The sequence below is a fragment of the Mchenga conophoros genome, linkage group LG3 (assembly GCF_057382185.1).
Source record: "Mchenga conophoros isolate Kocher_MC1m ecotype Shallow Benthic linkage group LG3, M_conophoros_male_GT1.1, whole genome shotgun sequence".
Classification (NCBI taxonomy): Eukaryota; Metazoa; Chordata; class Actinopteri; order Cichliformes; family Cichlidae; genus Mchenga; species Mchenga conophoros.
In genome coordinates, this window is record NC_140528.1 from 12,557,061 (window position 1) to 12,584,843 (window position 27,783).

At 46.1% G+C, this 27,783-nt stretch overlaps 4 protein-coding genes across 4 annotated transcripts in view; 3 read left to right on the forward strand and 1 right to left on the reverse strand.

Moving 5' to 3' along the window:
• Window positions 1-27,783, reverse strand: part of LOC146577283 (protein NLRC3-like) — a 682,649-nt gene that overhangs the window by 300,775 nt on the left and 354,091 nt on the right. The window lies entirely within an intron of this gene.
• Window positions 1-27,783, forward strand: part of LOC146577293 (protein NLRC3-like) — a gene marked incomplete at its 5' end in the record, with an annotated part of 140,589 nt that overhangs the window by 25,975 nt on the left and 86,831 nt on the right. Inside the window, one exon of the mRNA XM_085267649.1 lies at window positions 4,296-4,342. Within this exon, the coding sequence (XP_085123775.1) occupies window positions 4,296-4,342 (47 nt within the window). The remainder of the gene's footprint in view (window positions 1-4,295; window positions 4,343-27,783) is intronic.
• On the forward strand, window positions 4,439-5,430 carry LOC146577295 (stonustoxin subunit alpha-like; the record flags this gene model as incomplete). The annotated part of the gene is made up of 1 exon (XM_085269724.1): window positions 4,439-5,430. A coding segment is annotated over one exon (597 nt), but the record flags the coding sequence as incomplete, so codon positions are not given.
• Window positions 7,344-26,706, forward strand: LOC146577296 (uncharacterized). Its single transcript, XM_085269725.1, has 7 exons — window positions 7,344-8,024; window positions 8,097-8,343; window positions 22,970-23,155; window positions 23,354-23,441; window positions 23,532-23,663; window positions 23,714-23,943; window positions 26,564-26,706. Exons 1-7 carry the CDS (start codon window positions 7,344-7,346, stop codon window positions 26,704-26,706), a joined length of 1,707 nt encoding a protein of 568 aa, XP_085125851.1.

A 27,783-nucleotide genomic window follows, 5' to 3' on the forward strand; every position in this document is an offset into this window, starting at 1 on the left:
AAGCTGATCTACAATACGGCAGCAGTGATCAGTGAGATGCTTGGCTATAAGTTGAACAGCCACAAGGAGCAGTACCCTCCATGGAGAAGGAGGCTAGAGGGCAAGATCAAAGTAGTACGGAGGGAGGTTAGCCAACTAACGGAGTTGCAGAAAGGTGCGATGAAGAAGGTGCCTAAGAAGTACAGGAAGCTGTCCATACCTGAGGCCTTGGAAACAGCCAAGCAAAGACTCACAGCCTTGGCCAGCCGCTTGGGGAGGTACACCAGAGAGATAGAAGGCAGGAGAATAAACCAGCTGTTCTCCACTGATCCAGCAAAGGTGTACGCTCAGTGGCAAGGGAACAATAAGAGAACAGCACCACCAAGGCTGGAGACAGAGCAATACTGGAAGAGCATATGGGAGAAGGACGCAACCCATAACAGCAATGCTCAGTGGCTAGTGGATCTGAGGGCAGACCATAGCGACCTCCCTGAACAGGGTCCAGTAACCATCACAGTGGCAGATATCCAGGAAAGGGCCTCCAGTATGAAGAGTTGGACAGCACCAGGGCCCGACATGGTTCACGCCTACTGGCTAAAGAAGCTGACTGCACTCCACGAGCGTCTGGCAGCACAAATGAACCAGCTGCTAGTTAACGAGAGACACCCGGAATGGCTAACCGAAGGTCGGACGGTCCTGATCCCCAAGGACCCCAAGAAGGGACCGGTCCCATCCAACTACCAACCAATAACCTGCCTCAGTACTACATGGAAGCTCCTGTCAGGCATCATATTGGCTAAGATGGACAGGCACATGGGTCAATACATGAGTGGGGCACAGAAGGGGATTGGCAAGAATACCAGAGGCGCAAAACACCAGCTACTGGTAGACAGAACAGTCAGCCGAGACTGCAAGACCGGACTGACCAACCTGTGCACTGCCTGGATTGATTACAAGAAGGCCTATGACTCAATGCCCCACAGCTGGATACTGGAATGCCTAGAATTGTACAAGATCAATGGGACCCTAAGAGCCTTCATCAGGAACTCAATGGGGATGTGGCGTACAACACTAGAGGCCAACTCCAAGCCCATAGCACAAGTCACCATCAAGTGCGGGATCTACCAAGGAGATGCTCTGTCCCCACTGCTGTTCTGCATAGGCCTGAACCCCCTCAGTGAGATCATTAACAAGACTGGCTACGGATACCGACTACGGAACGGAGCAGTTGTCAGCCACCTCCTGTACATGGATGACATCAAGCTGTATGCCAAGAGTGAACGAGACATCGATTCACTGATCCACACTACCAGGCTATACAGCAATGACATTGGAATGTCGTTCGGACTGGAGAAGTGTAGTCGGATGGTAACAAAGAGAGGGAAGGTAGTCAGAACTGAGGGGATTGAACTACCAGAAGGCAACATTGCAGATATAGAGGACGGTTACAAGTACCTGGGGATATATATATATATATATATATATATATATAAACACTTATTGAATATTTATGAGTTATTTATCTATGAGAAGTACACAAAATTCCACTGTACCAATATTGATAACTACCTTTTACCAGCATGTTTAACAGTGCACTGATTTTAAATGTGGGTTTTTTTTTTCAATCTGACTTTTATTCATATAAATCTCTGTATAGCCAAAGGTTGGGAACATAAACAATATTGTGAAAAGCCTTTAATTACCCATCAAAATAATTTATTCGGGTGTTATAATCACTGCCATGGTCACAGGTGTATAATACAAAGCACCTAGGCATGCAAACTGCTTGTACAAACATCTGTCGTTGGTCTCGGGAGTTCTGTGAATTCCAGCGTGGTATAGATACAACAAGTTTACCTGTAAAATGTCCTCACTAATGAATATTAAAAAGTCAACTGTCAGTGGGATTGTCATAGAGTGGAGGTCAATGGCAATAATAGCACCACAGCCATGAAGTAGTAGTCCACAGTGTGGGGGTTGTTTTTCAGAAGCTGGGCTCAGCCTCTTAGTTACAGTGAAAGGAACTCTTAGTGCTTCAAAATGCTAAGGCATTTTGGACAATTTCATGCTCCTAACATTGAAGGGACAATTTAAAGATAGTGCCTTCCTTTTCAAACATAACTGCTCACCAGTGCACAATGTAGCGTCATATATAACCTACCTTAGCACTAAGAATATCTATCCTTTGGCCTACAGTTGGAAATCAAGTGTTGTGGCATCTTGTTGTGGAAGTTTTCCATTAAATAAAGCCTGCAGACAAGCGGTGAGCGGTAGCTAACATTCTTTAATCAAAACACAAAGAACAGAAAAACCAAGCTTGGTGGAAAGCCTGCATGATCGCGGGGCAGACGGTCAGCAGAGTCTCACTGAGCCTAACATGGCTCTCAGTTAAATACCTCCAGGAACAAAAGGCAGTACAGAGTCATGGAAGAGACAAAAGATTCTTCCTGTGGAGTTGTCTGCTTCCCCCAACTTCCTTACCAGATTCCCACCATCTGTCTAACTGTATGAGTTTGAGACATGCTAAAATCCAGTGGCACCAAGGCATCATACAATAAAATAATGTGATTAATTGTTGGGTGAAAACTCTGTTAAAGACCCAGGAGAAATAAAGACACAATGAGACAAAGTTACTTTCTTTATCAAACGTGTACACGGATGAGCTGCGAACAACAACTCACGTCGTGAACAGAGGCTTGGCACTTTTTATAGGAAAGACAGTGAGAACAGGATAAGAAAATAATAAACAGATAAAATAAACAACTCCATATGTGGCGCTAGTCTCGTCAGCAGAGAGCTGTGAGAAAGCTGTGAGAGATAAAACAATCTAAAACAATATGTCCCAAAACAGTATGTCTTTGCTGAGAAAGTCTAAAAGGATAATTCTAAACTAATCTAACCATAGACAAAGGGCATCTTTGCACATTTAAAAGAAGGTAAAGAAACATAGAATCATTTTTCCTGTAACATTTTTCCTGTCTCCACCTGTAATAAATAAAAGAAATTCCTATACACCTGTTTACTATCAGCATCTTAACTCTTGAACACTATCGCTAAATAGTAACACCACCACTAATGCCGGATGATTTTTACCCAATATAATATACCCAATAAAAAGTAATTGGCATCAAAATATATAGAAATATGACAACACATGATAAATTAATGTGATCTTCTTTTATTTTCAACTGTGCCATGGCTAAAAAAAAATGCATGGGCAGCCAGTGAATTTTGGGCATTTTGGGCATTTTGACTAGAGACTGGCCCACCATTATAGGAAACCCATAAAGCCTTTGAATGAAAACAAACACTGTTTTGACAGTGATCTACACTGTTTTGATGGTATATATGTATCAATCTATCAATCGTTTGTTGTAAGATTCAGATAATTATTTTTTAAAAGCTTGACATTTTAAATAAGAATAAGAAAGAAACTAATTTCTTTGTGCCCCGCTGGCCCCCCTGGCAAAACTTTGCTAGAACCGCCCCTGCACAGTTACCAGCTGTCAGTGTAAAAAAGGATCCTGGTGTTATTTGTCTCTCATAAACAGTTCATAACGTCCCTTCAACTCATTCATGTGACCTAAAAGGTAAACCTGTTTCTCCATCACCTGTTCAGCTCTGATGATTCAGCAAGGACATCTCCTGGTTTCATCTTAATGTTTCCCTCTCACCACATATCCAAACCATTATCATGACCAGCAGCTTTTACAGCTGTGGCTCCAGCAAACATCAGCTGATACTAGAAAGTAATATTAAATAAATTCTAACAACAGCTGACCAAGCTTCGGCTAACCTCGGTCCTTGTGGCTGTTAAACTTGTAGCCAAGCATCTCACTGATCAATGCTGCCATAGATCAGCTTGTTAGTCTCGGTAATGATGGCTGTAGGTATTGTACAAGCTTCGTCATGATTTTATCTTTCAGGTCAGTTGCTCTTGCACTCAATAATCCTTCTTCTAACGCACTTGGGGTGGGGGTGATGATATCTCCCCCCTGACCTGTCGTCCTGGCTCCCACTTCCTGTAGCACGTGTGTTGTACCTCGTCAGATGTGAGAGCAGTGCCTTCTTCCGAATGTTGGAACATTGAACGTCAATGTGGATGTAATGCTTCAGTCAATACAGTGGTGTACTGACAGATCCAGTACCAGTCCAAATCATCAACAGTTTGATCCATGTATGGATTGAAGTGTATTTATGAAAATATTGGACTGTTCCTTTATCAGTGTCTAGCAGTATGTGTATGAGAGCCATGTAATGTCCATGTGTGCATGCTGAAAGAGACTATGCTGCTCTGACCCCCCTCCTCCTTTCAGGGTGGAGCCTGCTGGAGTCCGATGGTTGAGACCAGGTCTGAGGAAGTGTAAGTGTGTTTTTAATGGGATTCATGAAAACAAAGCAGCACACATTCAACCATCTTCATCATGTCAGGAGTCATCATCAAAGTGTCAATCAATGAACAGATGATGGATCAATAACTGCAGCTGGATTGTGTTTGTTCTCTCCATCAGATTCCTGTCAACTCACAATCGACACAAACACAGTGAACACAAAGCTCCAACTGTCTGACAACAACAGGAAGGTGACACGTGTGGAGGAGGTTCAGTCATATCCTGATCATCCAGACAGATTTGATGGTTTTTATCCTCAGCTGCTGTGCAGAGATGGTCTGATTGGTCGCTGTTACTGGGAGGTCGAGTGGAGAGGAGACGTTTATATATCAGTGAGTTACAGAAGCATCAGAAGGAAAGGAGGCAGTCATGACTGTGTGTTTGGATGGAATAATCAGTCCTGGAGTCTGCACTGCACTAATGATGGTCCCCTTTATATCTGCCATGACACCAAATTCGTATCCTCCTCCTCCTCCTCCTCCTCCTCCTCCTCTGTCTCTAACAGAGCAGCAGTGTATGTGGACTGTGATGCTGGCACTCTGTCCTTCTACAGAGTCTCCTCTGACACTCTGATCCACCTCCACACCTTCAACACCACATTCACTCAAACTCTTTATCCTGGGTTTACATTCTATAGTTCTGGTGACTCATTGTGTCTGTGCTGAGTTGAGTGTATGGAGTGTCCAGAGAAACACTCTGACTGTTGAACAGATAGTTCAGTCTGTACATGTCTGTCTCTTTCACTCACAAACACGTTTTCAGATTCATGGATTCAATCAGTTGATGTTTGAAACTCTTCTAAATGATTCCTTGTAAACTTCTTCCTCTTCAGTCCTTTAAAGATGGAAGCTCCGATTATTCCAGGATCAACATGTAGTTTTCTGTGTTTTTCCACTCAAAGCTTCACAGTGAATCTCAGTATGTTGTGTTTCTCTGAAGCTCAGTTCACAATCAGGTCCTCTGTATTTTCAGCAAGTCTGAGCTCATTAAAATGAGCTCAAACTTTTAATTTATTTGCTTGTTTAATGTATTATTTCTTTATCCTTGTTTAATTTTTGCCGATCCTGTTTAACGTGTTTAATCTGATCCTTGACCCATTAATTTTAACTTAACTGTTTTGAGCTTTGACCTATTTATTCCTTATAACCAAAATAAACCTTTTACCTTATATTTTCATTTCATTACATAATTTTCTGATTCATCTTAATCCTTAATCTTAACCTTTGACCTATTTCCTTAACTTTAATAAAACCTTATTTATCCTGACCTTATTTTAATCTTTGACCTATTTCCTTGTTAGCCTTCATAAACTTCGAATTTCTTTCACATTTAAACGTAAAGCTTAAATTAAACCTTCGTTAAAAACCTTCTTACCAACTTGTAATTCCAACTTTATGCATTAAACATGTATCTTATCATATAAACACTCGATCATGTTAGGATGTGTGGGGATGAACAAAAAGTATTTGACCAGCATAATATAATCTGCAGTATGATCATTGCTTTAACCATGTAACAGATAGCTTTAAGATGGCCTTAAGATGTTATGCATACAGTTATTATGTTGACCTTGTATTTCAGGTGCAGTTATGACTATTTTATACACAATGCATATCTGTGCTTATTAAAGAGTTGGAGCTCGGTCAATTAATTGGGGGTTGGAAGCTTTGTTCGGCGCGATGTCCGGACAATCTATTGTGCAAGTGACTTGGAGCCATAGAAGGAATTGCAATACATGCTTACAAAACACTTATATATCAGATCATTTTATATTAAGGTAGAGGTTCTTGGTTAAAACATTTATTTAGTAAGAAGACATACACATAGTCTCAGTGAGCTTCTGGTCTAGTGAAAGGTCAGAAGTGCAATAGGTGAATTGAGAAAGAGCATTTGAGGACGAGACACAGACAGTTAGTAGGTGAAGAGGTGACACAAAGAGCATGTGAGGTCAACACATACACACACATTAGTTAGATTTATTTAGAGGAGAGATTAGTTATGTCTCGACAAGAAAGAGGAACAATTCACTTTAAGACAAGAACGGAAAGTACCAGCCATGAAAATAGAAGATGATCTTCTGGGTTAAAAGTCATTGTGGTGTTGATCTGATCTATGTATAAAATGTACCTGTGACGCATGAAGGGGCGTCAGTAAACAAACCCTGATGTTATAAAATAATTGTTTGTGCCTTAGTAAGTCGAAGATCAATTGCTGTTTCCAGTGATCTTCCCACGTGTGAATTAAAATCTTCGTTTGACTTCACCCGGCCGGACAAGTGTGGTTATTTTCGATCACCTCTTGTACCCTTTCTCAATTTTTGAACCTTAACATATGCCTGGGTCGTCGACCCAGGGTTTTTGAGTTTATGATATTATTTATACTGTCTAGTTTTTGGTTTCTTTGAGTTCTGTCTTATGGTTTAGGTCTCTGTCTTCTTTAGTTGCTCTGTCTCCCCTATCACCTGCATCCCCTTGTCTAGTTCGCGTCTATGTGTATCTTAAGTTCCTATATCCCCGTGTTCAGTCAGTGTTTGTGTCTGCCCTGTTCCCACGTCTCTGTTCCCTTTGTAGTGCCTGCTTATGAGCCTGTGTCTTTGTTCAGTCTGTGTTATGAGTTTCCTGTTTTACTTTGAAGGTCTCTGTCTTATCTCAGTGTGTTCAGTTTACGCTTCTTTGGTCTCGTCAGTTCTGATTTGTCCCAGCTGTGTTTCCCTCCTGTTACCCATTCCCTGATTGCTCCCTCTGTGTATTTAAGCCCTGTGTTTCTTAGTGTCTGTGTCGCAATCTACCGTTTATTTTGCTATGTGTTTTTCCTGTCCACCGGTGTTAGTTTATTTTTGACATTTTCCAGTTATGTCATGTTTGCGTTCAGCATTAAAGCTGTTTTTGTTTAAGTTCTGTCTCCGGAGTCTGCACCTTGGGTCCTATTCCTGTCTGCACACAGCCTCACCTAACAGAAGATCGCGACCAGAACATGGACCCTGCAGACTCTTTTTCCTTTGTGTTCAACGGTGAGATGGAGCGGCTGGTGCGCCTGCTCGACCGCATCGCCCAGTCCCCGGATTTAAGGACCATGGCAGTGGGGCTGAGCGCGGTGGAGGCCATCATTCAGCATAATCCCCAGCTTAGCCAGTTTGCTAAGGACACTGATTTGGGGAACACCATAACTGCCTGGAGAGAGCAAGTCAGGGCTAGTGAGCTTGCTCTTTCCCTCACTACATCCTCCCCACCGCTGCCGCAGGACAACGCACATTCTGCCTCATCGCCACTGCAGGCTTCCTCCCCTTCCTCACGCCAGCTGGGACCTTGTTCGCCTGTCCGTTCGCCTGCCTTTTTCCTGGCGGCTGTGTGGTCGGAGGATGAGGAGGAGGTCTCCGTTTCTCCACCGGTTCCTGTTCCCTCGTCTAAAAGGAAGCGACGCCACCGTCGCTCCTCTCCTCGGTCATCCGTTCAGCTTCCTGTCTCCGCTGGAGGGTCCGAGGGGCCCGTTCAGCCACCTGTCTCTGCTGGAGGGTCCGAGGAACCGCTTCAGGCACCTGTCTCCGCTGGAGGGTCCGAGGAACCGCTTCAGCCACCTGTCTCCGCTGGAGGGTCCGAGGAATCGCTTCAGCCGTCTCTTCCTGCTGAAGGGCCCGAGGAACCGCTTCAGCCACCTGTCTCCGCTGGAGGGTCCGAGGAATCGCTTCAGCCACCTGTCTCCGCTGGAGGGTCCAAGGAATCGCTTCAGCCGTCTCTTCCTGCTGGAGGGCCCGTGGAGCCCGTTCAGCCTCACGCCTCGTCAGCTGGAGGGCCCGAGGAGCCCGTTCAGTCTCACGCCACCTCAGCTGGAGGGCCCGAGGAGCCCATCCAGCCGCCATTAGCCTCTTCCTCGGCTACGCCTGGTCCAGCTTCTGCCTCGGCTTCTGCTACACCTGGTCCAGCCTCAGCTTCTGCAGTTCCGCCTGGTCCGGCCTCCGAGTCTGCAGTTCCGCCTGGTCCGGCCTCCGAGTCTGCAGTTCCGTCTGGTCTGGCCTCCGAGTCTGCAGCTCCGCCTGGTCCTGACTCTGCAGCTCCACCTGGTCCGGCCCCAGCCTCTGCAGCTCCGACTGGTCCGGCCTCTGACTCTGCAGCTCCGCCTGGTCCGGCCTCTGACTCTGCAGCTTGTGGAAAAGAGATATTTTATTTTGTATTCTTATGATGACATTTTATAATCATACCATCATTGATTAATCATTTATCATTGTTGAATCTGATGACAGCATAATCTCTGAAGTATATCTATGTTAATCTGAGTGAATATTGGTGTATGCTCATCATCATCTTCTAATCAGTCTCAAATGGACTGCACAGCATTGTATCACCGTTTGAGCTGGAGGGTCCTGTTGGACCTTGGACTGCTACATTCAGTTTTGCACGTAGTCAGGCCTAAAACTAGCATGCACATACCTTACGTAAGACACGCATGTCTCACATACACACTTATTAATAAGAGGAGGTCGTCCCAGGACATCCTCTCTATAAGGACACACAGCCTCACAAAATACACATAAGAACACACTTGTTTTTCTCTAAAAGTCTCATCCTGATGTCTATATAAGGGAATCTTGTTGAGTGTGGGGAGTTGATATCATTTCCAGTAAGATCTAACTGTGTGACGTCATCAGGGTAATATAACCATGGAGGAGCCTCCGCCCGGAGGAGATTGTTTGCTGTATGTCTGTCCTCCCATGCTTCTGTTTCAGAAGTGTGTAATAAAGATCACTATTTTTGACACCTTTACCTGGACTCAGGCCTGCTTTCTTCTCTGATCCAAATCGAACGAACCACAACAATTTTTGGTGCCGAAGACCCGGTGGGGAGGAGAAGAGATTGCGGCTTGCTTCTTGGAGGTGACAAAGGGACAAAGGCCAGCAGCTATCTGAGTGACGCCAGGCGAGATAAGAAAGGTGAGTAGTGCCACCTGTTGATGTTTATCCAAAGGCGCTATATTGGAAGTTAAAACTAAATTTAATTAGATAATATTCACTCAGTATAGACTTCTGGTGTTTGTCCATAGTGATTTTTGATTAAGTGTCTTGCTGTTTATTTTGGGGAGTGAACTGTTGAGTTAAGAGGTTATGTTATGTGTTTACGTCAATACGGTTTAAAAGGTTTAAATGTGGGTTGAGGCCAGACAGCCAATAGGTAGTGTAGGGAATCTGGTTTAATTGAATAGTAAAACGCGGTTTTGGGCCTCAGGTAATTAAACTGGGGGGGGGGGGGGGCAGAGTGCCCACAGTGAGGCTTTTAAAACAAGTAAATGTTCTTAGGACTGGGGGCGGGGTGGTCCCCCTAGGAATGCAGTTGTTCAGCGTTTTGGCAGACGCCACATACAACGGACGCGTTGTTATGTTTAAGCTCGGTAGGCCTACCGTGGGAACTTGGGACGCCCAGTGACAGGCTAGGCATTCTATGAGTGATTGCCTTATACTGCATTCATTGATTGACAGGGTCGAGGACCCAGCCGGGACCAGTCAACGTCGTTGGCCTGTGAGTTTTAAGTAAAGCTGACGGCGTGGGTTTGATACTAGCGCCAGAGGTGGAGCTCCTTCCCAGCTGCGGGAAACGGTTATAAATTAATTAGAGCTTAGGAATTAGACCGCGATCGGGAGGGCGTGTCCCGAAGCGTTTAATTGATCAGTAAGGGCGCGGCCCTGGGCTGAAAAGATGCTTTTAAATTAGTCGAAAACGTAGGGATACCGGTATAGAAATAAGAGGTGAAATTAAAAAAAATAGGCTGTTCTGGCATGTGGTGTTTTTCTTACGTTTATACGGGCCCGTGTGTAAATAAAGTGTAAATTACTTATATAGACTGTATAAAGCTGCTTGTGTGCTTCCAGAGTGAGAACAGGAAAAACTCTTTTCTTTTCTCTCCAGTATTTTAAAAAAAAAAGAGAAGTCACGGGCACGCGCTCCTCTGTGAGGAGAAGGGAAAGGTGGGGGCCGAGCTGAGCGCTCAGGCTGTGTCTGTGTGGCAGCTGGCTGTGTCTCGTCTCCCTATTTCTCCATTTCTATGCTTCTTAGTTTCGTTTGGGTTCGGTGAAGGTGTGTTTCAGAAGTGTGATTAAAAGATTTCAGTATATTAACCCTTGTATGGTGTTCGGGTCTGTGAGACCCGTTTTCAGTTTTTCTCAAAAGAAAAATTTAACAATTAATTATTTTTTCAACCTGAAATTCATTGGCTTTGGCTTATTTTCTGTGAAGAACATAAATCTGAACAAATTTTCGATGACCGCATACTGTACCTCCCCCCACGCATTTACATTACATACAAGGTGTTTGGGTCCACTGGACCCAGGTCTAATAAAAGTGTTGAAAGTGTAGGTCCTGTGTTCCCACACTCTGTCCTCCACCTTTCTGGTGCTGCTGATAGTGTTTTCTTCCCCTCCTGCTCCGCACAAAGTTGCAACATTGTTGAAAATTCAACTATCAACACCGTCTGCTCTTACATTCCCGCACATTTTACCCTCTTTCTTGAGGGATCCAAATTTTATTTTCTCATACCCTGTCCCACCTGCAAATTAGGGGCATAATACTATAAATAAGACTTTGCCAGTGTGGTTCTTTATCACAACTGATCAAGATGGCAAAAGATTATCTGCTGCGAGGGCCATGCATGTCATGGTCCTGGGCCATGTGGGCCCAGTATTCTTAGTTTTCATGTATTTTTGTATTTTGTTCTTTATTTAGGCCATGCTTCCTGGGTTGATCTGTTACGTTGTTCCTTATGTGTTTTCCCTTCGTGACTCTCACCCCCTGTGTGCCCCTCTGTGTATTTATGAGCCCTCGTCTCTCTTTGTGTTTTATTCTATGTTTTCCCCAGCCCGTTATGTCTGCGTTCTCCCCGTGCTCTCTCCCCTCCTGTTTGAACCTCTGTGTACTTCCTGTTTTACTTTGCCCATCTCCCATCAGTGTTACGTTCACTCCTGCCGTGTCTTGTTATGATTATCAGTGTCACCTGTGTTCCCCGTGTGCATCCACTTCCCCTGATCATCCCTCATGTGTATTTAGTCTCTGTGTTTCATACAGTCTGTGTCGCGTCGTCTGTGTTACCACCTCTGTGTTCCGTATTCCAAGCCATAGCTTTTCCTTAGTTTATTTCCAGTTTAGGTTTTCGTTTGAACGGTTACTCTTATGCTGCCTTCACTCTGTTTTGTTCCTTTTCATCAGCCATAATAAACGGCTCGCTTTTGTTTAAATCCACTCCTGCATCCTCGCCTGTGTTCGCACCTGGGTCCACCACACACGTTTCCGCACGGTCTGCCTCCGCAGACCCTGACAATGCAATTGATTTTGGAAGAGAGAGGAGCTTTGGATGATGATGTTGACAAAGAGGTTTCAGAATATTTCACATTTCTGAAAATTCAGAGTCTGACAGTGACTTTGAAGAAGAGGATGAGGTTGAGCACCATTTAGTAACAAAACGAAGACGAGTACCCCATCAGCAGCCAGCTCCAGGACCAGAACAAGCCCACCAGACAGCAAGTGAAGAAATATGGATGTCAATAACTGGTGAAATTGAATGGTCTTCTTGCCCAAGAAATGAGCCACCCTACAGAGCTGTTACTGTGATAAGCCAAGGCCAACACGGCTGACAGTTACTCATGTGCAGGACATCAAGTCTTCATTTGAGCTTTTCATCCCAGATTCCATCCAGAAAATTATTCTGGTCTGGTTTGCAGACCGATACCGATACGTAATATCGGATCGGTCCATCTCTAGTTTGCAGTAATCTAGAATGAAGGTGTGTTTTTGGAGAGAGGTGGAAGGAGATGGACCAAATTGATCTACAGGCCTACTTTGGGGTTCTTATCCTTGCAGGAGTTTTCAGGTCCAAAGGGGAATCCACAGAATCTTGTGGGATGCAGAAACCGGCACGAACCTTTCCGTGCATCAATGTCTCTGGAAAACTTCAACAAAATTTCCAGGATTATCCGTTTTGATAACCGAGATGACAGACCAGCTCAACGGCAGAGAGACAAGCTAGCTGCCATCAGGACAGTGTGGGATAAGTGGGTGCACCACCTCCCCCTGTTTTACAACCCTGGGCCTAATGTCACCATTGATGAGCAGCTGATGTCATTTAGTTGTGAAACATGTTGCTTCACGTGTAAATGTGTTGTGTCTTTCCACTCACTCCACTTGATTATAACTGATTTATTTTTTTATAACATTTTATAAAAAAAAACAAAAAACGAGAAGCACATTAATTCATAAATGTGATCTAACAAAGGTAAAGGGAAAAAATTAACCATGTTTGCTGTTCATATGGCTTGTAATTGGGATGAAGTAAACATCTGTTGAGTAATTTAACATAAAATTGTTTGATAGAGTTAATTTGGAAAGCCAAAACTCTAGCGGGTCCACCAGACCCATGAACACTGGCTGAGTAACAAAAATATGAACACTACACAAGGGTTAAATAAATTAAACCTCTTAATCTTGTGAGAGTGTGTTCCCTAAAGTGAGTATGGTTTGATAGGATCTAATGTGTAATGATCTCTCGTGTAAAACTCCTGTAAAATAGGAGGACTGCTAAGGATATTGGCGAAAATTGAGTACTTTGTGTGATTGCTGGGAGATTTTCTGGTTGGGTTACATTTCCTTCTCGGCCTGGAGAAAGGCAGAGATTTGTGCTTTATTTTGATGTTGCTTATATAAAGTCTTTTAAAGAGTGGTTGATTCTCTCGCTATAGGGAGACAAACGGCGTGCATGGTAGATTGAGTGGATTAGTTTCGTGTGTAAAACTTTGCAGTGGTTAAGGAGTGAATGTGAGATTGAATTTTCGCTGGCTTTGCGTGCTTAAAACTGTTGCAGAGGTTTGTGAGGTTTCTCTTGTAAAGGAGGATTAGAGTGTGTGTGTGTCTGTGGGCAGGTTTCTCCCCGACTGGAGCTGCTTAGCGGAAGTTAAGCTTGGCCAGCTGGTGGGAGTCTGACTGCCGAAAAGGGAAGTGTACTAAGGCAACCCCAAAAGGAGGAGCCTAGGAGCGGCCATTTTGGTAAGGTAAGTGAGGCCGAAAAAAAAAATGGCTGAAGAGGAAAAGGCGACCCCTGGTGGGGGAAAGAAATACAAGCCTCTGAAGGAGCAAATACAGCAATTGAAGAAGGCAATTAAGATTACTGAAGACGGGACTTCAAAGGAAATTGCCCGTCACTGCCAAGATTTGGAAAAAGAAGTGAAGGAATTATGTGACAATCACCAGAAGACGTTGGAGGACAGAATCCCTCTACATTCCATCTTTAAACTGGAAGGTGAGAAATGTGAGAAGAGGATTAAAGAGCTTGATGAGGAACCCTTGGGACGTCTTCAGGGGAGAAAATTAAAGGCCGAAAAGAAACGTATGATTGAAAAACAAAATAAGTATTGCAAGCTTATGATTGTTTCTCAAGGCGTTTCTCACTGGATGCAAGAGGAAGTGAAAGACACCAAACCAGTCTCATCAAAGGAAGCGGAGGCTGGGGGGACATTATATCCCAGCCTGAAGGAATTCCTGAGTGCCCCACCTCCCCCTTATATCTGTCCAGTGGTGACTTTGGAGGGAGGCACCCTCTGGGGGCCGGGAGGAAAAACAGGAACTGTTAAAGGAGGACTTCTAGACGTACAGGAGAATCCTATACCATTGACATCTGCTCGGGCCACAGAGGAGGCGGACACGAGAGTGGGCCAGTCTCAATCAGCAGCTGGATCACAGGTAGGTCAGCCCCACCCAGCTGCTGGGACATCACAAGGAAGCACTACACGGGGGGTGATCTTGATCCCTCCCTCTATTTTTAGCCCAGATGGAGCTGCAGAAGAAGCTCAACCTGTGGCTTCCACAAGTACCGGTCAGGTGACACCACAACAGCCCACCCAGGGAAATTCATCCCAGGAGGTCTGGACCTCAGAGGAAGATTCGCCTTCACTGCAATACCAGAAGGGGTCATTAAAGGTGAGTCAAAAAACTAGTCAGAGGCCGACGGTTGACAACGGTGTGAAAGAACAGTGGCAGGGCCACGTCATTGGGAAAGTATCTGACAACCGGGAGGCTGTGATAAAGTTGGAACGGATGTTGAAAAAACTGGAGGAAGAAGGCGTGGCATCACCACAAAGCGTAGCACAAACGCTGGATGCATTGGAAAAGGACTTGGCGGCCTCTGTAAGTAAAGCGCGAAAGTCTAGAGAAGTGTCGAACCTGGAATGGGGAGGACTCGCCCCAAACTTTCAGGGACCCCCAGGAAGGACGACGCTTCGTTCTGGGAGGGTTCTGGATGAAGCAAGGGATAAAAGACCGTCGATTTTTGAAAAGAATCGGAAGCAGAATGTTGCATTGCAAACCGGAGAAGGGCAGTGTGACACAGAGGAGGAATTGCCACTCACAATGCCTTTATTGACGGGTCCACGGGGTGAACCAGTCTACCACCCCTATAATATCAGAGATCTTGAGGCTCTGGTGAAGCAGCTGCCCCCGATCACGGAGGGAGGAGCGGCTTGGTTGAGAAGACTAGCGAATTTGACAGAAGGAGAGGAGATGGCCTTGGGTGATTTTAGAGCTATCGGTGGGAGGACCTTCAGAAATGGAGGCCTCGCAGATGTGGAAGAGATAGCAAGAACTGCATGCCAACCAAACGATGTCCCCTATGCAAGGGTGCGAAATGCTCTCTCTGATGCAGTGCGTGAGAAGTATCCGACCCATAATACTGGCACTATCCCTAGGATTGTTTGGAGCCCAGAACAGTCCCCTAGAGAATTTATAGAACAGGCCAAAGAACAGTGGATTCTCCAAACTGGAGAGCATCCTGGGCAGGATGGAGAACCGCGGGCGTGGTTCCGATGTGCGGTTTTAGCAGGTCTGCCAGAACGAGTGAGAGCAGATCTACAGAAGAATCCAGACTTTGCGGTGGCGGATTCAGCAAAATGGGAGAGGCATATAATACATCGACTTGAGCTGGAAAGAGATGAGGTGAACAAGAAAAAACAGGAGCTGGAGGAGGCGCAAGGGCAGTTAGTAAAATTGAAATTGGCTGACGCGAGAGAAAAAGTAAATGAAAAGAGAAAGGAAAACAAAGATGGAGCTAAAAAGATGCTGGTGGCACAGCTACAGGGCGATCCTGGGCCAGATTGGCCAGATTTGGATCCGGTTCTGTACCCTGATGACCGGTGGCCCGCCAATGGATCAAGGCCAGGAAGACCCGCAGGGAATTGGGGGGTTACTAGGCCGTGGAGGGGGCGTGGTGGATCTCAAAGGGGAGGTGGACCAAGGGGTCGTGGTCTGGGGGGACCTATGCTGGACCCAAGTGTATGCCGAAGGTGTGGAGGACGAGGACATTGGGCTCGTAATTGTCCTACGCCATGGCTACCAGAAACAAGTTATCAACCACCACCCCAGGCACAAAGAGCGCCGCGAGGCAGGACATTCCAGACAAGGGGGCATCAAGCTCCAAACCCAGGCATGGCGCCAGTGGCTCAGTATCCTCTGGCCTATTGGGGCGGAGAGGAGGAGCTGTACTGACGGGACCCGCAGAGATCCGGCGGCAGGGATATGGCGGAACCTCTGTTGCCGATGACTGTGGAAGGTACTGAAATGACCTTTCTTGTGGACACTGGAGCGACTTACTCAACACTGAGACACAAACCAAGCAGTGCCACGTTTTCCAATCACGTGGTCAGTGTTGTGGGCTTCTGTGGGGTACCGATGACTCTGCCAACAACCAATCCAGCCCTGACGGTGCTGGGAAAACAGACACCACAGCTATGTGGTATCTCCCCATGTGCCTGTGAACTTGATGGGCAGGGATCTGCTCATTAAACTGGGGGCCACTATCATGTGTTCAGCAGATGGACTAACTGTGACACTTCCAGGAGGAAAAGAATTCCTTTGCCTGGGGACTTCTTCAAAGAACCAGTATTTGCTGCAGGACTGTGAACAATCTACAGCGGATATATACTGGGGTCGGTTGGTGGAAGAAGGCATTCTGAGACAGTATCAGTTGTGGAAACCTTGGATTATGGCCTTGGCGGTCTATTCTCCCCCCGAGATCCATTCCATGTGACCCTCTTCTATGATAGGAACGATGATGAAATTTATAGGGACCTGTTCCAGTCTGACCTTGAGGGTCAGACCTGGAATGTGTGTTCTCAAAACATCTATGTTGGTCCTGAAGGCGTCGCTGCAGCAGTAAAATTAACCGATGAGCAACGGCCTTGGTTCAAAATGGGACCTGATTCAGTGCCCCACGTTACATTGGCGGTCCATGAGGGTCATCAGGCGAGAGAGCTGGGAACAATGGTCAAGAGAGCCCTTGAGGAACCTGGCTGGCAAGCTACTCAGATTCCAGATGTTTGGTACTCGCCAAAGTGCAAAATTTACCGTATCACTTGTCAATCAGAGGACACAGTGATTTTGGAGCATGAACAAATCTCAAGAATCCATGGAAGAGAAAGAATAGACCATGCGGATGCAGTTGCCGCACTTGCGACTCTTCCTGACACCTTGTGGTCATCAGGGCCTACGGATGTGGGCCTGGCAACTTGTTCGCCTGTTTTGTTCCAGCTGAAGTCGCAAATGCCAATTTGGAAACCGCAGTATAGGCAAAAGAGGGAAGCTGAGGAGGGAATTGCAGAAACTATTGAAGGGCTATTGAAAGTAGGGGTGCTTGAGCCCTCTCATTCCTACTGGAACACTCCTATTTTGCCAGTAGAGAAGCACGGGACAGGAAAGTACAGAATGGCACATGATTTAAGAGCCATTAATGCCATTTTGCGTACTGACACAGCACTGACGGCATTAACACCAGAACAGAAGTGGTTTACATGTATTGATCAAGCGAATGCGTTTTTCTGTCTCCCGTTACATGAGTCTCTGAGGGACGTTTTTTCGTTCACATATAGGGGGCAACAGTACAGATACACACGGTTGCCACAAGGCTTTGCACTCTCCCCTGGCATTTTCAACCAAGTGTTGAAAGAAGCTCTAACGCCATGCCACCTACCAGAGGGGTGTTCACTGGTGCAATATGTTGATGATTTGCTCATTGCGGTTCCGTCAGCGTCGGCATGTACGGCAGCCTCACTCACCATACTGAAGAGACTCGCGGAGTGCGGTTTCAAGGTCAGTAAAGGAAAGTTGCAGTTGGTCCGACCAGAAGTAACATTTCTGGGTCGAGTCATTGCTCACAAATCAGTGGGTTTGCTAAACACCCATCGTGATCAGATTTTGACACATCCAAAACCGCGTACGGTTAAGGAGTTGCTCTCATTCTTAGGGTTGACAGGATACAGCCATCACTTCATTCCAAATTATGCAGGGAAAACAGCCCTTTTGAGGGATTTGGTGAAAACGGTAGGTGTCCGAAACTTAAAGGCTGAGCTGCCATGGACATCGGCCACTGAGTCGGCGTTTATCGCATTGAAACAGGACTTGTCAAGATCGGCTGATCTTGCCATCCCTAATTATGATGAACCCTTCTATCTTGATGTTTCAGAAACACACGGGATAGTTAATGGGGTGTTGTTTCAGAAAAAAGGCGGAGGGAGAGATGTACTGATGTACGTCAGCGTCAGACTGAATCCATTAGAGACAAGGCATCCGGGATGCACTCAGCATGCCATTGGGGTGTCAAAGATTATACAAAAGACAGCACATGTAGTGAGGGACCATCCGTTGAAGGTGCTGACCACTCATGGTGTGGTGGCATATGTTAACTCACAAGCCTTCACCATGACACCACTTACACAGTAGAGAGTCTGTAAAGTTTTAGAGGCTCCCAACTTGACCTTCACACATGAAGGAATTAACATGGCAGATTTAATGGGAGGAGCAGGTGAACCCCACGATTGCACAAAGAGAGCTGAAGTTGACGAGAAGATAAAAGAAGACTTGAAAGCAGAACCTCTGACAGGAGCTGAAGATGGGTTCACGGATGGATGCTGCTACAGAGATGAGGAAGGATTGAAAGCAGGCTACGCGGTGGTTTGCAGAAGAGAGGCCGAATTTGAAGTGAAGGAGGCTGGAAGACTTGAAGGGCAGCAGTCAGCCCAAAGAGCAGAAGTAATTGCTCTAAGTCGAGCACTAAGACTTGCAAAAGGAAAAAGAGTCAACATTTACACGGACTCAGCTTATGCCTTTGGAGCAGCTCACGTGGAGCTGGCCCAATGGAGAAGAGCAGGATTCAGGACAGCTGAGAATGCACCAATCTGCCACAAAAAGGAAATGGAGGAACTTGAGCAGGCCTTGGGAGATCCAGAGGAGGTGAGTATCATAAAGTGTAAAGGTCACTCCTCGGGGACTGGCATGGTGGCCAGAGGAAATCAGGAAGCCGATCGAGCCGCGAAGGAGGCAGCGGGCTATAAAGCACTACGGCAGATGGTGCAAATAACCGTGGAGGAAGAACAAGGGGTTAACATGTTAGAGGAAGCCAGGAAGGCTCAAGAGGAGGCGGCCCCGGAAGAGAAGGGGATCTGGAAGAGTCGAGGAGCCTGGGAAGAAGGAGGTCTCTGGCGAGGACCTGACGGACGACCAGTGTTGACAGCCAACCTGGCAAAACAGAAGATTGCCGAAGCGCATGGGCTTGGTCATGTAGGTGTGGCCCAGATGGGAAGACATCTGTGCCATTGGTGGCATCCCTTCTTGAGGGATATGATTAAGGAAAAAGCCAGGACGTGTCTGATCTGTGGGAGGCACAATCCAAAGCCAGTGATTAAACCGGAGGCAGGTAAGTTCCCCATTCCAGAAAGACCAGGGGAAGAGATTGTCATTGATTTTACTGACATGATCGATGTGGGACCAGGAGGAGTTCGATATCTACTGGTAAGTGTGGATGCTCTGACAGGATGGCCCGAAGCGTGGCCAACAAAGAGGGAGGATGCAAAAAGTGTGATTAAGTGTTTAATCAATCATTACATCCCCCGGCATGGTTTTCCTAAGAGAATTAGGTCAGACAATGGGACTCATTTCAAAAATAAAGATTTGGCAGAGGTAGAGCAGAAGCTGAGATTGCAACATAGATTTGGCACTGTATATCACCCCCAGTCGCAGGGAAAGGTAGAAAGAATGAACCTAAACCTGAAGAATAAGATTGCTAAAATTTCTGCTCAGACGGGGCTAAATTGGGTGGCAGCCCTGCCCATTGCACTGATGATAATAAGATGTTGTGTTAACCAATCCACAGGTTTCACGCCATATGAGCTGTTGACAGGATGACAGTTTCCAGGTCCTTGGACAACAGTCCCGGCGGAAGAAAGTATAAAGAGTAACAGAAAACATATTGAATGTTGGAAAGAATTAAAAGCTCTTGTGTCTAGTTTCACACAACAGGTTGGAGAGGGGGTGAAAGCGGAGGACAGATCCGTCCCCGACGCCAAGGCGGTGTGGCTGAAGGTCATTAAGCGGAAGTGGCGAGATCCGAGGTGGACCGGACCATTCGAAGTAATTGCCCGAACCACCAGTGCGGTCCGTCTGAGGGGGAAAGGGGAGACCTGGTTTCATTGGTCTCAGTGTGCAGTCGCGGACGAGAGCTTGCTGGAGCTAAGCTCCACCCCAACAAACACAGGGGGGAACATAGAGACAGAATAATCCTCTCCCCCTGTGCTACGATCCTCCCCAGTAGTCTAACCTGGGTTGAGGTGAAGAATGAAGAGGAGCGACACACGCCAAGCAGTAATTGATTCCAGGCTCCTAATAGGCTAGGGCTCTAGTCTGAAGTATTTGATAGTTTAAAGGAATCGTAATAGTTTTGTATGTTAACCACATATTTTTATACTCAGAACTTTATACTCTTATTCTTATAACCTTATATTATTATCACAAAGTTTAAAGTAAAAGTAAAAAGAGCCTGGGAACTCTGACCATGAAATTGTGGGAAAATTGGAAATTAACGGGGGTATTGGCATTGATAAGTGTTATAATATGTTTGTTTATTTTTTGGCAGACAGGTGAATTGCCCGGACGCCGAGGTCGATCCGCGCGCTTCGAGCGGGCGGTTGGTTCAGGTGGGAACGATAACTGTCTCAAAGCCAGTGGCGGTGTCGAGTTTGGGTATGTTAATGGGTCTACGACGGCGTTCACATTCGACTTGTGTGAGGTAATTAAATGTTCAGGAGACGGTAGCAGCTGGAGAACCTATGCTGTGTGGGTTTGTTATCACCCAATGGTGTGCTTCCGAAAGTCGGTGTGGGGCCCAGACGTGGAAGGAGGCATTTATACTTATATAACGGATCAGTGGTGTTCTTGGCAGGATGTGGTTGCGTGGACAGGAGTAGGATGGCAGCCAACAGTGCCAAAGGCCCTTGAAGGGATAGCCATTCAGAGAGATTTTTCTGTTACAAATAACCCTGTCACTCTTTCCCTAGGACCATGGAGCGAGCTCCCGGAATCAGGGTATGACGGAGGTGCATTTTATCTAGTCATAGGGGTAGATAAAATAGGGACAGATCCATATGGGTTAATTCGGGTGAACTTATTCAATCCCAGATCTAAACCGATTGGGGATGATTCTGTAATGAATCACACAGAGCAAGTGGATCCCTTAGAGACAGTTACTTACAAGGTCTCGGAAGAGAAATGGTTTGTTGCCACTGATTACACTAGATTAAAACCTCAAGAGTTAATAGAGCGCGCCACAGGTTTTGGTGATAGGAATCTTTGGTTAGATTGGGTGGCTCAGAATGCTAAAGAGCAGGAAGTGGTTGATTGTGTTGCTTGTGCTACCGCTAGACCTCGTTTGTTTACTGAACCCGCTCCTCTGTATCCAGAGGATAAGTGGGGTTATGATTGTATGCTGAGATTAACTAGAGAGGCGGCGAACACAGGTAACTGCACTACTTTGTCAGGTTTATATCCGCCAATTGATAAACGAACACTAACAGGCTCATTCACACCTAAACGAGACAATTATACATGTTTTGAGTTCTCTACAGACAGAGTGAAGTATACGGTAGGGAGGATTGATCCAAGCTGGTGTCAGAGGACGATTCCAGGCAGAACTACCAATAATGTAAGTGACCCAAACACAATTATAGGCACCTGGGCCAGGGGTGGGCTATATTATTATTGTGGGCAGTACACCCTTCTGGTGCAGGTTCCCTTGGGGAGTGTAGGAACATGTGCTTTGGTGCGCTTAGGTGCACCGTTGATGCTCATGGGGAGTAGACAAGGGACAGTTTTACAGCGGGGCACGAATGCGTCGACGACAGCCAGACGAAGAAGAAGCACAGGGGGTATGCACAGGTATGATCCAAGATGGGACTCGCCCACCTGGATTGACTCAATAGGAGTTCCCAGGGGAGTTCCAGATGAGTATAAGTTAGTTAATCAAATAGCGGCCGGCTTTGAAAGTATGTTTTTGTGGGTAACTCCAAATAAAAATGTTGATCGCATTAACTATGTCCATTATAATGTGTTGAGACTCTCTAATCTAACTAGGGACGCAGTGGAAGGCCTTGTGGAGCAATTAGGTCCGACGTCGCTAATGGGGGTCCAAAATCGAATGGCGCTAGACATGTTGTTAGCTGAGAAGGGGGGTGTGTGCGCGATGTTCGGAGATTTGTGTTGCACCTTCATTCCCAACAACACTGCCCCCGATGGGACGGTTACCAGGGCGCTTGAGAGTCTAAAAATGTTATCTAAAACTATGCACGAGCAATCAGGGGTGGACACGGGGCTGGGAGACTGGATCACTTCGGTTTTTGGGCAATGGGGAGAAGTGTTTATGTCTGCCATGTTTTCTCTTGTAGTTTTTCTAGGCATATTGATGATCGGATGTTGTCTCATTCCTCTGGTAAGGCGTGTATTGGTAAAACTGGTAAGCAGGGCCCTAGACACTGGTCCAGCTGCTTCAGCTGGTCCGGGGTACATGATGCCGTTGCGAGAGGCCGCCTGGACGGAGGAGTGAAACAAATTGGGTAAAGGTTGGCCGATGGCCAAAGAGGAGGAGTGTGGAAAAGAGATATTTTATTTTGTATTCTTATGATGACATTTTATAATCATACCATCATTGATTAATCATTTATCATTGTTGAATCTGATGACAGCATAATCTCTGAAGTATATCTATGTTAATCTGAGTGAATATTGGTGTATGCTCATCATCATCTTCTAATCAGTCTCAAATGGACTGCACAGCATTGTATCACCGTTTGAGCTGGAGGGTCCTGTTGGACCTTGGACTGCTACATTCAGTTTTGCACGTAGTCAGGCCTAAAACTAGCATGCACATACCTTACGTAAGACACGCACGTCTCACATACACACTTATTAATAAGAGGAGGTCGTCCCAGGACATCCTCTCTATAAGGACACACAGCCTCACAAAATACACATAAGAACACACTTGTTTTTCTCTAAAAGTCTCATCCTGATGTCTATATAAGAGAATCTTGTTGAGTGTGGGGAGTTGATATCATTTCCAGTAAGATCTAACTGTGTGACGTCATCAGGGTAATATAACCATGGAGGAGCCTCCGCCCGGAGGAGATTGTTTGCTGTATGTCTGTCTTCCCATGCTTCTGTTTCAGAAGTGTGTAATAAAGATCACTATTTTTGACACCTTTACCTGGACTCAGGCCTGCTTTCTTCTCTGATCCAAATCGAACGAACCAAAACAAGCTCCGCCTGGTCCGGCCTCAGCCTCTGCAGCTCCGCCTGGTCTGGCCTCAGCCTCTGCAGCTCCGCCTGGTCCAGCCTCCGAGGGTTCAGTTTTGTCTGCCCCTGAGGTCTCCAATCTGTCTGTTCCTGCACGTCCCGCACGGCCTGCTCGTCCTGCCCGTCCTGCACGTCCTGCCCGTCCTGCACATCCTGCCCGGCCTGCACGTCCTGCTCGTCCTGCACGTCCTGTCCGGCCTGCTCGTCCTGCACGTCCTGCTCGTCCTGCACGTCCTGTCCGGCCTGCACATCCTGCACGTCCTGCTCGTCCTGCACGTCCTGTCCGGCCTGCACATCCTGTCCGGCCTGCTCGTCCTGCACGTCCTGTCCGGCCTGCTCGTCCTGCACGTTCTGTCCGGCCGATGACTGGACGTCGTTGCCGTCATGGACAGCCCTCTGACCTACGCCGCCATCATGGACGGCCCCCTGAACTGCTCCGCCACCAGTGCCTCCCGCCCGGCCGGCCTCCTGACCTGCTCGGTCGCCGTCGCTGCCTCCCGCCTGGCCGGCCTCCTGACCTGCTCGGTCGCCGTCGCTGCCTTCCGCCTGGCCGGCCTCCTGACCTGTTCGGTCGCCGTCGGTGCCTTCCGCCTGGCCGGCCTCCTGAACTGTTTTCCGGGCTCTTGGACCATCAGCCCCCGGGCCACCCCCCTGAACTGCCCGGGATTGGACTATCGTGCTGTCAGCCTCCGGGCTGGCCCCCGTGAACTTTTTTGAGACTATTGCCTGGGCCTCTGCGCCTTTCGTGAGCTCTTTTGTTTGTTTGCTTTTGGACTTTGCCTGGGCCTTGGTGCTGTTGTTTTGGACTTTGTTTCTGTGTTTTGTTCTGTTGCTTTCCAGGCTCCAGTGTTTGCACTTTTTTTTTGTTTTCTTGTTTCTGGCTCCTTGTTTTGTTTCGAGCCCTCCATCCTGTTTCCCCTGCCGCCCACCCTGGTTGGGTTGTTTTTGTTTTTTTTGATTTTGATGTTTTGGTTTGGGCTGTCTGGAAGCCAGCCCTTAAGGGGGGGGGGGGGGGGTACTGTTAGGATGCCTGGGTCGTCGACCCAGGGTTTTTGAGTTTATGATATTATTTATACTGTCTAGTTTTTGGTTTCTTTGAGTTCTGTCTTATGGTTTAGGTCTCTGTCTTCTTTAGTTGCTCTGTCTCCCCTATCACCTGCATCCCCTTGTCTAGTTCGCGTCTATGTGTATCTTAAGTTCCTATATCCCCGTGTTCAGTCAGTGTTTGTGTCTGCCCTGTTCCCACGTCTCTGTTCCCTTTGTAGTGCCTGCTTATGAGCCTGTGTCTCTGTTCAGTCTGTGTTATGCGTATCCTGTTTTACTTTGAAGGTCTCTGTCTTATCTCAGTGTGTTCAGTTTACGCTTCTTTGGTCTCGTCAGTTCTGATTTGTCCCAGCTGTGTTTCCCTCCTGTTACCCATTCCCTGATTGCTCCCTCTGTGTATTTAAGCCCTGTGTTTCTTAGTGTCTGTGTCGCGATCTACCGTTTATTTTGCTGTGTGTTTTGCCTGTCCACCGGTGTTAGTTTATTTTTGACATTTTCCAGTTATGTCATGTTTGCGTTCAGCATTAAAGCTGTTTTTGTTTAAGTTCTGTCTCCGGAGTCTGCACCTTGGGTCCTATTCCTGTCTGCACACAGCCTCACCTAACAGATCAGTGTCACTGAGAGAACTGTAACCGCTCACTACTCACATTTTAATTTGGTTTATGCCCAATTTTGCAGCTTTTGATATAACAGGCTCTTCTTACCTTTATTTTGAAGGCCTTCTGTGAGGGTGAATCAGTTTCCTCTAGTTCTGGCGTCTGACAGTGAATCCGTCAGAAGCCTCTCTAATCCTCCTTTTGTCCTTTCCAACTGAAAAATCACGTTGGGTCACCAATTTGTTGTGTTCAGATTTTTTCAGAAGGAATTCAGGAGAAAAAGATTTAAAAAGATTTCCTGCAGCAGCTGAAATGACAAGTTTACAGTGCGAATGGTTGTTTGTCGCCATGTAACAGTGAACCTGTTACATGGAGGTGAACTCCAGCACCAGTTTACATCCAGTCACACCATCAGTGATAGGTTTGTAGCTTGAACCTATTCGCTGGAACGTTGAAGACAATATAATTACACAGCAAGCAAGACATGAAGTAGGCAAAGTTCTTCTTGTTACTCATGCATGAGGGAGACCTGGCCTGGAGTCAAGTGTCGTTCCACCACTTGACCTCCGTCAGACTCTCAGCCAGGTTCCCCATAGCACTCCTTTTATTGTGGTTACATGAATATGCATAGGGTCATTAACATATACTGTAACATCTTACATAGGTATTCATGTGAACAAAGAATACTGTGTGTGTGTGTGTGTGTGTGTGTGTGTGTGTGTGTGTGTGTGTGTGTGTGTGTGTGTGTGTGTGTGTGTGTGTGTGTGTGTGTGTGTGTGTGTGTGTGAGGTCAAGATGTGACCCTGTGAAGACTCCCCAAAGCTGGTGCCAGGAGTCTAGCGGGTCCATCTGAACAAAAGGCTCTTATACTTAAAGAGATATACGTGTGTTTGCTATACCATATATCAACAAAGAGAAGATAGGACCTCTCTTATGCTCCTAGGATGTGGGTGTGCATTCCACTCTAGAATGCACACCAAGCCTTTGTAGCCTGCTAAAGATCACACAGCCTATCACTACACAATTGATTATACACCTCTAAGCATATATGGTTAAATATTTCTAAGCATAAATGACAATCAACAATACAAAACCTAACATTCCCCCCTTTTTGACCATTATGCTAGAAAAGTTCCCAGTTATGATCACCTCATGTCTGACAGTGTCAATGCAAACATTTTTATACACAGCATATGTCAATCACCCTAAATTACTGTAAAAGCACACAGTTTAACAAATGTATTAGCAGTTATCCCATTCCTCATTGAGCTCATCCAATGGCAAACTGCATCCTACAAACAAACAAAGAAATTGTTAATTTAATAGTTAAAATAAGAAAGTAACATTTTCAAAAACATCTTAGCTTGGTGGTGTTTCCTCCGGGTGTGCAAATCACATGTCTCTCTGCAGAGTGGTTTAAGTTCTGCAGGGCGTCATAGATGTCTCTTCCAGTTGTTTCCATCATTGTCCATAGGACCAGAGTCCAAATGTATGTAGAATAGACATTAAAACATACCAGTTGGTTTTGTTGTTTGTCAACATGGGTCTCAGCTATCTCCAAAGCTGCAGACCTCTCAGCACTCTAGTTTTATGGCCTCTATCAACCCCCATCACCTCACTTCAGGCCTTCGTCTTGTGAGGGGAATACTTATGACTCCTCCATTGTCCATGCTCTGCAGAAAAACCCCTCTGTGAAAAGGGTGCTGGGTTCAGTTATCTTACTGCTGTTATGATCCCAGCAGCCTTCAGAGTGTCATCGTATGCACAGTATAGTGGCACAGCATTAGGTGATGTTCATAGGAAACTGCTGTCATCACCACCATAGCTTCTGGTTCCTGTGCTTTCACAGAATCATGATGCCATCCTTAGACTCCCTCTGCGTTGTCGATGGAGCTTGGCACGCTCCCTCATCCTTCAGGTGTCCGTCCGTTGTCCACAATCTCCTCTGTTGGCCTCTGGAAATCCCCCTTGGCCCAGCTCTCATTCCAACGCAGTTTCGTGGTCCTTGCTGTGGCTCCAAAGTCTGGTCTCATGATGGGCCCCAAACAGCTCGACCTTTGACCTCAACCACTGCCTGGGCTGTCAGCTATGCCTGGAATGGTTCTTGTTTCTCACTGGGTCTCTGAAGATTTCTCAGGAGATCCCTTTCAGCAGACTGCTGCACCTGTATTTCCTTGCTAGGAAGAAAAACTTCTATTTGGAGAGCATGTCAACAATCATCAAACCACATTCTTTAGTTCAGTGAACTTCACTTATAGGCCATCAAAGCCTCATCTGAACATGGATGCACCACTTGAATAGGTTTAATACCTGTAAATAAACTGTTAATCACACAAATCACTGCAACAATAATAGAAAACATTGTTTAATGTTAATCCTGGACCCCGCCTCTTGACGCATGGACACTCCCATGAGTCAACTCATCAAACCTGGATTCCTGTCTTAAAGAAAAAGGTTAGCCAGATCATGTCCCAGGCAACATCAGGGCATCTCCGCTGGAGTAGCTCCGTAACCCTGCAATAAAAGATGTTAGCGTGTTTTGCATATTAAGTTTGCTTAACACCTGGCTCTGCCAGGAGCCTGCATACACACCATCATGGCCTGGAAAGCAAAATCTGGAAGTGAAATCAAACTTCACACTTGTAAACAATTGTATCATAAGAGCAATAAGCATTCAACATCAGCAAGACAAGTGTCATGTGCAGGTTTTCTCAAATCAGCAAACTACAACTATCACCATAAACACTGCATCTCTCATTTGTTTTTCTCATGTCACTTGTTCGCTTCTGCTGAATCCTTTACATGTACTCTTAGAAAAACAAACATTAGCAATACACATTGACTGTGGTCAGACAGTGGTCAGACGCAGGTCGGCAAGTTCCAGAGGTGCCATAAAAACACCATAAAATCAACCATCCATAGCTGTGGAAAGAAGTGACACTAGTTTTCAACACAGGAAATGTCTCACATGTTATTCACATTATCAAAGTTACCTTCACATTTTCCCAAAAACACAGTGTAACAGCATCACCACTCATAACCTGTAAACACAGTTTTCTTCACACATAAACCCAGAAATCCTGTAGTAGGAAAAAACATCAACCAGTTGTCCTGGTATAAATCGCATCATCAATTCAC